The following is a 13211-nucleotide window of genomic DNA, read 5'->3' as shown; positions in this document are numbered from 1 at the left end:
CAATGGGTCATAGGCATAGGTTCAAGACCACGGGTCAACGCCTGTTAGACCGACGAGATAGCAGATTCTAACACGTATTAATGAAGGTGGTGGGTTAGATGGCAGACAACTGTTAAGCCATGGGGATAGGGGCTACGCTGCTAGGTCAATGAAGGTCTGACCATGGGGATAGCACTTTGGCAACGGGTTGGTAGGATAGCGCTATGGCAATGACCCATGGGGATAGGAAATGTATGAGAACACAAATTTTGCCAGCTTCTGTTTGGTGATTTATAGTGATTTTTGAGTTTGAGTGTTTGTGGGTGCTAGGCACTACCTAAACTACCTATACTAAACAAAAAAGAGAAAAATCAACTTTTGGTGGAAGAATGAGAAATTTCTACAAGCAGGGCTGTCCACACTCAAGAACCATTTTTGAAATTCAGCTTGCATCTCCATTTTTGGGTGTTCTCGGTGGATTTTGCTCACACACACCTTAGCAATCTTCTAAACTAACTTCCTATCACTTCAAAACACTAACAAACATAGATGTCATGCTGATGTCAACATTTGTGACAGCTTCCACATTGCAGGTCCACACAGTCAGAGAATCACTACCTGATACCACTTGTGACATACTGGTTGGAGGATGCACATGTGTGAAAGAATGATGCATAAATTGGGAAGCATTGGCCCTCCAAATGGGGTGGAAGGAGTGCGCACGTGAGTGTACTTTTGCTATTGACAACTCTACAATGTTCATGCAATCCCAAAACCACAAATGAATGCCTAATGCCTCATACACACACTCTATGCATACGAGAGGTCACAACCTCTCATGCCTCTTGGGATCCATCTCTTGGGCATACCCCATTATTCTACCCTTAGCCTATGACTCTTGTACGCCTACCATTTATTAATGCATACCCGTGCATTCCTACCCATTTCTATTCTAGGACCTACATGTGTAAGTACTCCATTTATATTAATCAATTAACATATCCAATACATTATTCATATTCCATTTAAACCTACCTAGCCTACCTTCTAATTATTACATTTGATCATGCTAGCCTAATATATTCTAGACTACAAAATCGTGTCGTGACAATGTTAACATCCACAGAGTACAGTCATCGAATGTAGGGTAATCATTAATTAAAGGTGATTAGGCTTCATGATCTACTTCAATGGACAAGCTTAGGGAGTTTGATCCCCAAATACCCCAAGGCAAATGATTGCAATCAATGTGCACATGGAAGGAGTAGAAGACAAGCTCAGGGAGTTTGATCCCCAAATATCCCAAGGCCAAAGATTCTAGGCAACGTGCACAAATCGTAGCTTCCAGCTAACACCCCAAGGCCAAAGAGACTATAGACAACGTGCACATTTCAAGTCTACATCAATGGAAATAGCAAAGGAGTACAACTCAAACTCAGGGAGTTTGATCCCCAAATATCCCGAGACCAAAGCGTTTAGGCAACGTGCACAAGTTGTATGTTCCAACTGCAAGCTGCTGTTAGGTGTCTCGCAGAAGTTAAGCCTCACTACTCCAGGCTTTGAGCCTCATTCACAGGCTTCGAACCCCAAATGACTTAAGGCGTGAGGGCGCTCAAGGAGTTTGAGCCCCAAATCCCTTAAGCCTTGGAGACGTGAGGCTAACACAAGCGCTATTTGGGAGCTAGTTAGGACCACCTCCTAATGCCAGGTTTGTTGTCCCAAGCACTTTAATATGGTTAACACAAGCATTATTTCTACTAGTAGGGAGAGATGGAAAGAATAGCAGTATGCCTTGGCACACTACGGGCCCAAGAGCCTTTGGTTGTAAAGAGAAGGAGAGTGCTAAAAGGAAAATGGTTGACCCTCCCTTCAAAAGGTGACTTGTATAAAAGGCCAAAGTGTTGACTTTGGTCTTCATTGTTGTTTGCACAAGTTTGAATACAAGCTCCCTCTTCTCTTCCAAGATAGTGATTTGGGTGTTCCCTTGTTTCCATTGTAGTGCCCTTGTGTTTGCCACTCCATCCCCCTTCACTCTCCTCTTCCCTTCTCCTTCTCCCTCCCTTCTCCCCTCTCTTCTCCCCTCTTCGCCTTCCCTCTTTCTGGTGTGGAAACACATTGCAACAATCCGAAGACAGCTGACACTTGCGGACGGCTCGTGCCTTGCATTGCTCTCACAAGGAATAGCTTGGAGTGGACGCTCCCATCAGCATCTCTTCAATATCCCCACGACACGTGAGTCAGCATCGAGGCCCACACATTTATGCTCATTGTGGCATGCTGGGGTATTAGCATGAATGCAGCGGCATGGCAATAGATGATGGGGAGTTTGTGTTGACACGACATGCAGTTTGTTCAAAGCATTAGTGTTATTGTAGCATGCAGTGTGTTATGAACAATGCAATGTGGGGAAGGAAGTAAGAGATTTGAACCTGGAATTGTGCAAAATTTGGTTCCTAGTCACCTAATCTGATTCCCAAGTTGTTTACTCCACTGAATTATGGGTATGTAGTGCTCAAGTTGATGGGGGCAGGTGTGCTTTTTTCACCTAAGGACTAGGACTCTATTGTGGGGACTTCCTATTTTCACCTGAAACCAATGATATGATAAATAAAATTAGACTAGCGGGTGCATGGGGTACCTTGCCTCTTTCCAAGCTATTATTTGTGGAGTGCATGTGTAAGGAGGGCGGACAGTTGCACCTTGGAGTTGTGAATGAATGGTGTTGTCAGCTCCTCGGTGTTGACTTGTCTTGTCCCCGCATGAGCATCTACTAGAAGTAGTGTGGCCTTCAAGTCTTGGTAGACTCGTGGCTTAGCTCAATCTTTTATGGCACCTGTATGGATGGTTTTCTTTGAAGCTGATACCTATAGAGTAGGAGTAGAGGTAGGTTCTTGTGGCACTACCTTTTTAGGAGCAGGTTCCTGTGGTGCTACAGGGTGCTACAGTGCTGGCTATTGACGTAGAAGTAGAAGCAAAGGCTTAACTTAAGGTTTTGCTCTTGGGAGCCCATTGGGGCTCAATGGTTGCTTTGGCCTCTGACTTTCCTTTTGGTGTGCAGCAAGTTCTTGTGTCTCTGTCCCCTTTTAACAAGCAAGTTCTTGTGGTACCGTGGTGGTCGTTTGACAACATTCTCCCCTACAACATAAGAACTCAAGGGTATAAGGGGGTCAGTAGTGACCTTGTTGGAGTGGTTTTTTCCTTTGATGGGTGAACAATAGGCTCTTGTAGGATTACCTCCATTTTAGAGGTAGGTTCTTATGGGACTATTGTTGCCTTGCTACTCGATGAAGCTAAAGATTGCCTTGTAATTTTGGTGCATGCTGAAGTTTTCTTGTTGGATGATGGAGACCATTGGCTTGGAGAGAGAACCTTTGGGGGCCAACAGTGTTCTCTCTCATGACTTGAAGAGGTGGTGGTTGGGATCATCAATGAGATGCATACAGCCGCTACTGGTATTCATGTCGTTCCTTGGGGTGCCTTGGTGGCGACATCCTTGAAGGATGAAGGCATCATTGTGGTACTGGATTTTCCACCTGGAGTAATGGCTATGGTGGGGGTACATGTTGAATCTTGGATTTTGGTGGGTGGATCTTTGCTTTGCTTGCCGAATTGGGTGGGGGAATTGTCAAACTTGGAGAGCTTTGATGCCTAGTCTCCTCAACTGAATGTGATCACAAAGGTGCGATGAATGCTTGTTAAGGTCACTGTACATTCTTGCCAATCAATTTGGCAATTAACAAACCAACACCAAGACCTATCGAGGATAACTTGTTCATCCACATCACCATCACATAGCATCTGCTTACCACACTATTTATTGAAATTGTTATTTCCACATATTCCATCTTTGGCATACTTTGACCATTTACTACTCATACAATGATAGGAGTGGGTTACCTCCCTGCACAATCCACTTGCACTCTAATAGGTGCAATAATTAGATCTTCCATAGGCCTCAGTATCCACAAAGGCTATCCACAAAGGCTTTAGTGGAGTAAATCGTCTCCCTGCACAATTGAAAGTCCACTTGCACTATAACAGGTGCAAAAGTTAGATCTTCCATAGGGTCTAGCTCTTCTACTGTAGCCTTGCAAATTGATATGAGCCCAATTGTTTCATTTTGGCTTGGCAGGCACTCAGGCCTTTTCTATTGCTTGCCTTTTCATGCAAGCAACTTCCTTTTTTAATTCCTTTTCTTGATGGATGGATTTTAGTGTTTAGAGAGTCAAGGCGCCATAATAATGTTTAAGTTTACTCTCGTGAATGAAGCCATCCATTTCAACTCCATCAAGGTCGCAGTGTGGCATGATTTCCACAACCCAATATGGATCCATGCCGTGATATTTAAAGCTTACACTTAGTATTCCTCACATTATACAATAGTGCAAGGCTATCCTCCTCAATGTCCTTGTTTTTTAGGTTGCGGTCGCACCACTTTTTTTTGTGAAGTTTTTTTACCTTGATGTCATACGCTACTCTTAACCTCATTTTGTCAAGCTTCTCGAGATCTGTTAGCCTCTCAAGAATGGCCTCTTTTGATAGTCTATCAGAGACTACTACCCTAGGCTTGGTACTATGAGCTCCATGGGCATTATTGCCTCCACCCCAAATGCAAGACTAAATGTGTGCAGTTGGTCACGACTTTGTATGCTCTGCGGTACACGCAAAGTGGGTAGTAATTTTGTGCTCCCAGTCATTACAAGTGTCCTCTATTATGCAGGTGATTGTTAGGCACTTAGTTTTGTTGGAGCTCTCGGCTTGGTCATTTGCTCTAGGATAGTAGGGAGTGGATTTTGTGTGAACAATTAGGAACTCACTCATTAGAATGCAAATTGCTTCATTTATAAAGTGGGTTCCATGGTCACTCATGATTTGAGTGGGAGACCAAAGCATGGTATAACATTATCATATAGTAATTTGGTTGTTGCTCATGCGTCAGCCTTCCTGGTAGCCTTGGCTCTACCCACTTTGGGAAGTAATTGGTAGCCACCATAATATATTAGGCTTGTGTCCCTTTCATCCGCTGGATGGATAGGTTCAATGAAATCAATTCCCAATTTCACAAAGGTTTGATCAATGAGAACTCTCATTAGAGGCATATAGTCTTGCTTATGAGGTATGGAGGTTCGTTGGTAGGGATCGCAGTGCTTGGTGAATTCAACTACGTGCAAGGAGAGTGGGCCACCATAGGCCTGCTTGTAGCATGTTGTGGGCCGTGAGCATTGAGTTCTCGTGCAAAGTGCCCTCTTGCGATGCCCGAATGGGCTAGTTCTAACACCTCTACAAAATCATCCTCATAGATGCAGCGGTGCATTATGTTGTCCCTTTACCCATGCGGTAAAGTTGGCCAGCTATTAATTGGTGTGGTGTTGCGTATTTCATGATTGTTTGGGCCCTATCTTGCAAGGGACGTAGCCATTTCATTGGCTAATCATATGTCCCAGGTCCCAAATGGAGAATGATCTCCCAGATGCTCTGTTATTCCTTATAGATCTAAGAGCAAAATGGGCTCAAGAGATTGGTCATTTATTGTCTAACGAATCTCCATAGGACAAGGCCCTTAACAAGATCACTCAAATTCTAAAAGGATGAGCATCCACCACCTAATGTGTCCCATCATGCAGGGTTTGTTCACTAGGTACAGGAGTTCCTGGTTGGTGATCCACGAAGAACAGAAACTTGTTTGCTAACAAGTAGTGAGATGAAATTTCTTCACAGCATAGACCATTGAAAGGCCTTCCCTTTCTGTAGTCGTGTAATTCATCTCTGCATTGTTTAGCTACTAGTGACTTGCAAAATATATAGGATAGTTCAAATTATACTCGCTTGATTGCGCCAACACCCGCCCTATTGCAAACTTGGAGGAGTCTATGTGCACATGGAATATTAAATTCTAGTCGGGTGCTCACAATATCAGGGTAGAAGCCAAGATGAGTTTGAGAGTCTCATAGGAGTTTTGGCAAGCCTCTGTCCAGTTAATATGATCAATAGCTTGTACAGGGGGCAAGCAATCTTGACATAGCTATAAATGAATCTACGATAGTAGCCCATATGCCCAGTAGGGGGTGGTAGCTCCAAGATGAACTTGATCTTGTTTTAATATGTAAACATCCATTCTTGGATACAACATGGCCTAAATCACCCCATGTTTAACCAAAATTTTTCATTTGAGAGGATTGAGAGAAATCCTATAGATGTGACACCTCTCAAAAACAAGTATGAGATATTTGAGGTGGTCATCCCATGCAAAATGCACACACAGGTCATCCAGAAACACCTCTAGGAAATCCTTCACGTATTCCTTGAAAGATGTGATCATCAATCGTTGGAATGTAGTGGGAGCATTGGTGAGCCCAAAGAGCATCACTCTAGAAGTGTATACTCCCCATTCAATGTGGCAAATGTTGTCTTATGTTGATCCGATGGTGCTACGGATACTTGATCATATCTAGTGAATCCATCTAGAAAGCTATAAGCCTCCTTTCCTACAATTGTCTCTAACACAGACTCTGTGAAGGGCAACAAACAGTGGTCTTTACGTGTCACATCATTGACCTTTTTTAGGTCGGCACATAATCGAATTTTGCCATTCTTTTTCAAAACAATGATGATAGGGGGACAGCCCGTATGTATGTTCGATCTCATAGATGAATCCCACGTCAATGAGTTTTTGTATTTCCTCCCTCACAATCATCGTGTATTTGGGATTCATAGGGTAGGATCTTAATTTCACCGGTCTAATGTCATCCATCATTGGGATGGTATGTTGCATGACCTTAGGGGGCACACCCTTCATGTCAATATACTTCCAAGTGAGACAGTCTTCATATCATCATAGGAGGGAAATCAAGGCCTTCTTGCCCAATTTTGTAAGGTCGTCGGCTATGTAGACCACTTTAGGATATGTACAGCAAGATCTACTTCCTTGACTTTAGTCGGACCATCATAAGCATACTGGTTTCCCTCCTCAAAAGTCCTCGTGGCTTGCTCAAGAAGTATCATATGGTCTTGGACCATGTAGGCTTTGAAATGCTTGGGCACCTAGCGTAAGTCAGTCTCTTCTTCTTCATCCTCTAGGCCTTTTTGTTCAGGTTGCTTCCCCTTAGGAGAAGTCTTCTTGTTTTTGGCCCTTGAGGCCTTATCCTCATGCAGGGCTTTAGTTTCTAGAGGGGCTTAAGCTGATGGTAGGAGGGCTTCCTCTACCTTTAGGGATCCTAAGGGGGCCTTGATTCTATCTAACTGGCTTCCTAGTTGGAAGAGAATTCATGGTACGCCATGATAACACCGATGTACCTTAGCCAATGGATGTCAGTCTTGACCTTTTGTATCCCTTTTTCATCTTCAAGTTTCCTCAAAACATTAATCATATTTAGTGGGATTATAGTCTCAGGCACCTTCGGAGCACACGATGCCATCTGTGTTCGTGTCTTCTCAACTACGTCTGTGGTCGCAAGGACATGCATCCAACTCTAGGAGAACTTGGGCTTTGGTAGTGGAGCATATTAGTGTTAGTCCTGGTCCTCTCCTACATCTTTCTTGTTTGCAAGCTTGGAACAGGTTTATGGAAGTGGTCTATTAGGTGGTATTGGACTCAACCCCACAAACTGCCTATATAATTAAAAAACCAATAACTAAAATTACTTTATGGAAGTGGTCTATTAGGTGGTATTGGACTCTTCTCCTCTCTTCCCCTTCCCTCTTTCTCACATATGGGTCCTCACCCTTGTCAAAATTGACCTGGGTGGTGTAAGCAATGAGAGCTTTAACATCCTTTGGTTCTTCTTCTTTTTCTGTCTCTGCTTCTTCCACAAGATTTGCTGAACATCTCTTCTTTGCAATGCATTATTTTTCAAAATGTTCAGGTTTTCCACAAAAGTTGCACTTCATTTTGCTCTTGCCCTTGAAGTTGCTTTTGGCCAAATATGCCCCCATGTTCTTTGTAGTCATTTCTCTATTTGATTTTCCTTTCCTCTTCCAAGAGGGATGCCTCAATTTCCACCAAAATAATCTCTGGTATATTGGTGAGTGTGGTGACAATAGTGCCACATTCCTCACTTAGGCTTCTAAGTAAGATAGCAATTACAATGTCTTCATCAAGATTAAACTTGATGCCAGATAACTGAGTTAGTATGGTCTTCATAGAATTCAAATGTGAAGAGATGGATTCTCCTCTATCCAATTTTAGATCAAATAATTTGATGAGCAAGTTGAACTTGGAACATCTCCCTTGTGCTCCAAAAACATGCTCAAGATGAGTCCATGCAGCATGAGCAGTCTCGCAACCATCAATGTGGTGGATAAAGAATCACTCAATCCAAGAGCAATTATTGCTAGTGCTTTTTCATCCTTAGGGAGCCATAAAGCTTCTCCTTCCCTAGTTGTTGGTTTATTTTCTTTTCCATTAGCCACCTTCTAGATCCCCTTTTTCATGAGAATAAATTTTAGTTTGGTCTATCAAGTGTGAAAACCCTCTCCCTCTAACTTATCTATCTTGATTTTGGAGGCCATTTGGGAAGGTCTTATCAATTTAATGGCAGTGTCTAATCCCTTTAGAAAAGATCAATCTTTCGGAACAAAGAAATCACCTTCACCATATAGATGCAAATTGCTAGATAAAAATTCAGAAAAACCTAGTTGTTTGGCATATGCATAGCCAGTTGGCTTCTCCCAAATCCTCTTAACTAGGGTCTTCTTTATCTTGTACTTTGTCCTTCTTGTAGTCTTCTTTAAGTGCTTGGCATTGGAAGAGCATTGAGAACTTGGCATGTTGTCAAGAAATCAATACCAATTGAACTTCAAAGAGCATTCTATGAACTAAAAAAGCAATCTCTGTACTGTACTTTAACCCCACTTCATACCTCAAGCATCAACTTAGCATTTAGTGTAGTGTCAAACTTCAAGAAATGTCTAGAAATGCTTGCAGAAAACAGAGGAACCGTGGAGGCTTGATACCTCACTCCACATAGCATCAAACTTGGGGCTTTTGATGCATAATCAAAGATACACAAGAAGAAAAGACTCAGTACAAATCTTAGGTGAAATGACGTGTCACATCACCCGGGGCAGCATCATCTTCATCAATTGAGAAAACCATGTTTTCTCCTAAAATGACTATTTTTTCATCGATTTCTCCCTTGATATTCGACCAAATCCCTTTAGATCTCTACTATACGTTGCTCTAGTAGTTGTCCAGCCATGGCTAAGAGGAATTGCGAAATGAGAGACCATAGTGACCAGCATTGCAAGAACTTCACAAAGGAGACAGAGAAGTGGCACGTGAGAATGGCAATGAATTGTGACAATCCCTCCTGTCAAAGAGGTCGCCCAAGCATGAGGAGAGTCCAACTAAGAGGATTTCTCAATATATTGCTTGGATGAAGAGAACTCAGCTTTCCAAGGTCACGGTGGAAGAAGGAAGGATGAGAAGCATTTGGGGAGAAGAGGGAATCTTCTTAGAATCTTGTGGATACTCTTCCTAGGCACTAGGTTGTAGACTTGTCAAGGCAATTGATCAACTTTTACTAACTTGTGGCCCATTCTCAATTATGTTCAAGTGTTGAGTTGACATGATGGGAGTAATATAGAAACACCCAGAAACCTAGGAATGCAATAAAACAAACATGAAAAAGTGCAAGATGTTCTTCATTGTCAGCTTTTGTATTTTGTTCAAATGACATATTTAGGGAGGTTACGCACCAAGCCCTCGCTCGTCCAAGCCATAATAATTCGCCTTTGGCAAGTGGGGATGAATACACACCGCCATGGCCTAGCGGTAAGGTTGCTGCCCCCCACATGTTTAGAATTTCTCATCGAGAAGGAATTGCCCGCCCATACGCTTGGGCAAGCAGTTGTACTTGCCCATACTTGTCCAAGCGCATGATCAGCAGGATATTGCTGCTTGGCATGTGGCCCCTCGCTTGTGTACTTTTGGCTTGGCGGGTGGGGAAGCCTCCGGTATACAACTGCCCCTTATAAGGCCATTTACAGACCAAACGGCGGTCGTTTCGATGAATGAGAGGCTTTGAAAATCATGGCGGGCAGGCAAGGCCTTACACGTTGTAATCCTTGACGAAATTCTCCACTCCGATGTGGGTTCCACGCCGTAACGAGGGAGAGGATTTTGTTCGTTCCAACCAATCAAAACCTCTCATGTGGCGCTCAAAGCAAGTGGAAGTGCCTTCAATGCTCTCACTGAGGTATAGAGCTTGATGGGTAAGCCAATGAAAGGTTGCTAACTCCCACATGTAGAGCTCTCTGCAAACATTCAGAGTTGTAATAAATGCAACAAACTATTCGAGCTATGAGAGCGTGTGAACGAAATCGATAGAAAGCACCATTTGCGCATTACATGCTTATGTGCACTGGCTCTAAGAGTGAAGGTGAAAACCTTGGCAGTAAACCATCTCCTTGCCCACCATTGGACAGCCAAGCTTGGTTACCCAATTAGAGCGCTGGTGCTCGGAGGTGCAAATTCTTCAATCGAGCGAGCCTCAATTTGGCTCGTTTTTCGTGCGACTCGCCACTCGTGCAGCACTTTTGTGTAAGTGTGCACTAAGCAGAGAGGGCCGGGCCATGTGGCCTGAAGCTCGAGAATTTCGGAGTGGTCTTCATTAGAGGGGTCTCTTAAGCTATTTGTTGAGGATTGAGGTTGCCTATTGTAAACTTCCTTCCCGAACATATTTGGCAGGGTTTATGGTTTTTGCTACTCCCCAACAACAGGGAAATGTGACCTTCTATGAGACCCTCATTGGAGATCCATGGCGAGACGATTACTCCTGCAAGCTTTCGTTTCCACCCTTCGATGCATTCCTCAGCTTGACACCATCCCTTTTTTCGCTCATCCCTTTTCAAGATCTCCCTCACATTCCCCTCTCCCCTACACCGCCTTCTGCTTCTTCAGACAGCTCCACACCCCAGTTCCGAAAATCAGACTGAAAAAGGATCGCCCTCTTGATACCGTTGCAGGTACGGAAAAGGAACTGGTCCCTATTCTTACAATCAGGGATGAAATCTTGAAGTTCCGGAGGAAAGCCATACCGTTTCGGATTATAATCATGAAACGCAGAGAGCTGGGCTTAAAAATGAGTGACGAGAAGGTCGGAATGTTGATGAGGAAGTATCCTAATATTTTCGAGTTTTTCACGCATCCCGACGATAAGCTTCCGTGGTGCAGGTTAGCGCCTGAACTGTTAGAACTTTTAGAGGAAGAGAAACAGATTTACGCACAACAAGAGCCATTGATAGTGGAAAAGTTAAGGAGATTGCTGATGTTGGCTAAGGATAATCGAATTGTTGCAAGCAAGCTCGCGTTGGGCAGTCGTTTTTTCGGCTTTCCTGATGACTTCCTCACCAGTGTCGTCCCAAAGTACCCACAATACTTCCGCTTAGGCAACGAGCGAAAGGCCCTTCAAACCCTACAACTAGAGGCCTGGGATGAGAGCTTGGCGATCACAGAATTTGAGAAAAAAGCAAAGGCAGATGCTAAGGAGAAGGGTCATGGCGACATTGAGACTCGAGGACGGCCTCTTGCTTTCAAATTTAAGTATTCACCAGGAATGCAGTTGAGGAAGAAAGTAATTCAGCACTTGGACAAATGGCAGAAGCTTCCTTACGTTTGTCCGTATGCTTCTAATTGGGTTGCGGAGGGGACGCCTCTCGCTGAAAGGAAGATGGTTGCACTTCTGCATGAGATTTTGAGCCTTACTATTGAAAAGAAAATATTGATAGAGGTGATCGGGCGCTTTAAGGAAGAGTTTAATCTGCCTCAATACGTTTCGAGGGTTTTCAACCGATTTCCGGGAGTTTTCTACATCAGTCTAAAAGGTGCCGTCCACACGATCTTCTTAAGGGAGGCATATCATAAACGGCAACTCACTGCAGAGCATCCTCTTGTCAGCTTGAAAGCAAAATATCATAAGCTGCTGCGAGATGGGCCTCGACTGCGTTCGATTGAGTTCAGAGCTAGGCAATCAGGGAAATACGCAAATTCTGTCCTTGACCACCGTAAGAGGGAGGCTGAAAAGAGTGTAGATGGGGACAGCCTGTCGGATGAGGCAGAATCTCTGGATGAGTTTGAATTTTCTGATAGTGAGGATGAAGAGGAGAGGCTGCATGAAACTTCCAAGGCTACTTAGCCTGGGTACACATCATATTAACGTGGGGACACACAGCATGCTTATTGTCAAAGCACCCTGCTTATTGTGAAAGCGATGATTGGATGTGGGAAGTGGATTCCATGTCCCTTCATTTAAATTTTATCAGATAGATACATCAAAGTGAGATGTATGCAGAGGAAGAATACTGCCTTTGTGCAGTGAAAATGATACGTTATCAGGACAGTATGATGATGGATCACAATAGAAGTAGGAGTATGCCTTTCTGTGTGCAATACTGCTGTTGATTTGAAGAGTGTGGATCTACTTTGTACTGTGAACTTACACTTCCAAGTATGCACAAATGCGATGAGCACTGTAGCCATGTGATGCTCTATATTTTGCACTTTGGCTATAGCCTCAATTTGTGCAGGGTGATTGTTCTGTGAAGCAAATATAGTCCATCAAGGCATCTCTTTCCTGGATCGACTTTGTGTGATTATTCTGGGGATTATGTATCATGCTTGGAAGTATGTCAAGTTAAGACTCATGATCCGTACTCCCCACTGTTACATCTTAGGAGTTTAGACGTGCGCTTTGTAACACAATGGAATGGAAATGTAAGATTACAATGGGATGCACATGAAATCAAGTACCAGAGCAAACAGTTTTTCCAAGATATACATTTATCATCCAGGATAAATTTGCTTAATTGTGCGTTAGTGAATAGTAACTATCCATGGGAGTGCTCTCCCTGCTGCTCCTGCGAGCTCCACTTGCCCCTCCCTCGTCAGCTCCCCCCCCACCCCCCTGGCCGCATTCTCTCCATTTGCGCCGTCTACATTCCTCTCTGCTTCTGCCCCCTTAAACCTTCCCCAGCGCTACCTCCTTCTTCCCCCCTCCCTCTGCTTTGGCCCAGCCACTCCCCCTAGCCCCTTTCTCCATCCTGCCCCATCGTGTAAAGTGCAGAGGCAGTCCTTTTGTCTCCGATTCTATTACTGGCTTGGTGTGGCACTCTCAGCCATAATCTTGGTTTCTTTCACAATTTCGCTTATCCTTACACTCTTTCGGTGGTACTTTACCACTTGTTTCTCATGCTATTCGCATAATGTCTTTGTGCCTTAGTGCGTTGCATTTGGC

At 43.8% G+C, this 13211-nt stretch overlaps 1 protein-coding gene across 1 annotated transcript; it reads left to right on the top strand.

Moving 5' to 3' along the window:
- Positions 1-10639: 10639 nt before the first annotated feature.
- On the top strand, positions 10640-12610 carry LOC147893786 (protein ROOT PRIMORDIUM DEFECTIVE 1-like). Its single transcript, XM_087385937.1, has one exon. It carries the CDS (start codon positions 10737-10739, stop codon positions 12111-12113), a length of 1377 nt encoding a protein of 458 aa, XP_087242063.1. The 5' UTR covers positions 10640-10736; the 3' UTR covers positions 12114-12610.
- Positions 12611-13211: the final 601 nt, after the last annotated feature.

The sequence above is a fragment of the Dipteris shenzhenensis genome, chromosome 15, assembly GCF_047967505.1.
Source record: "Dipteris shenzhenensis isolate YYH24624 ecotype China chromosome 15, Dip_SZ_1.0, whole genome shotgun sequence".
NCBI lineage: Eukaryota > Viridiplantae > Streptophyta > Polypodiopsida > Gleicheniales > Dipteridaceae > Dipteris > Dipteris shenzhenensis.
This window is presented reverse-complemented; position numbering and strand designations above follow the sequence as displayed.

What these genes read in the sequence shown, in the direction of transcription:
- LOC147893786 (XM_087385937.1), top strand. Translation starts at nt 10,737, where the DNA reads ATGGCGAGACGATTACTCCTGCAAGCTTTCGTTTCCACCCTTCGATGC.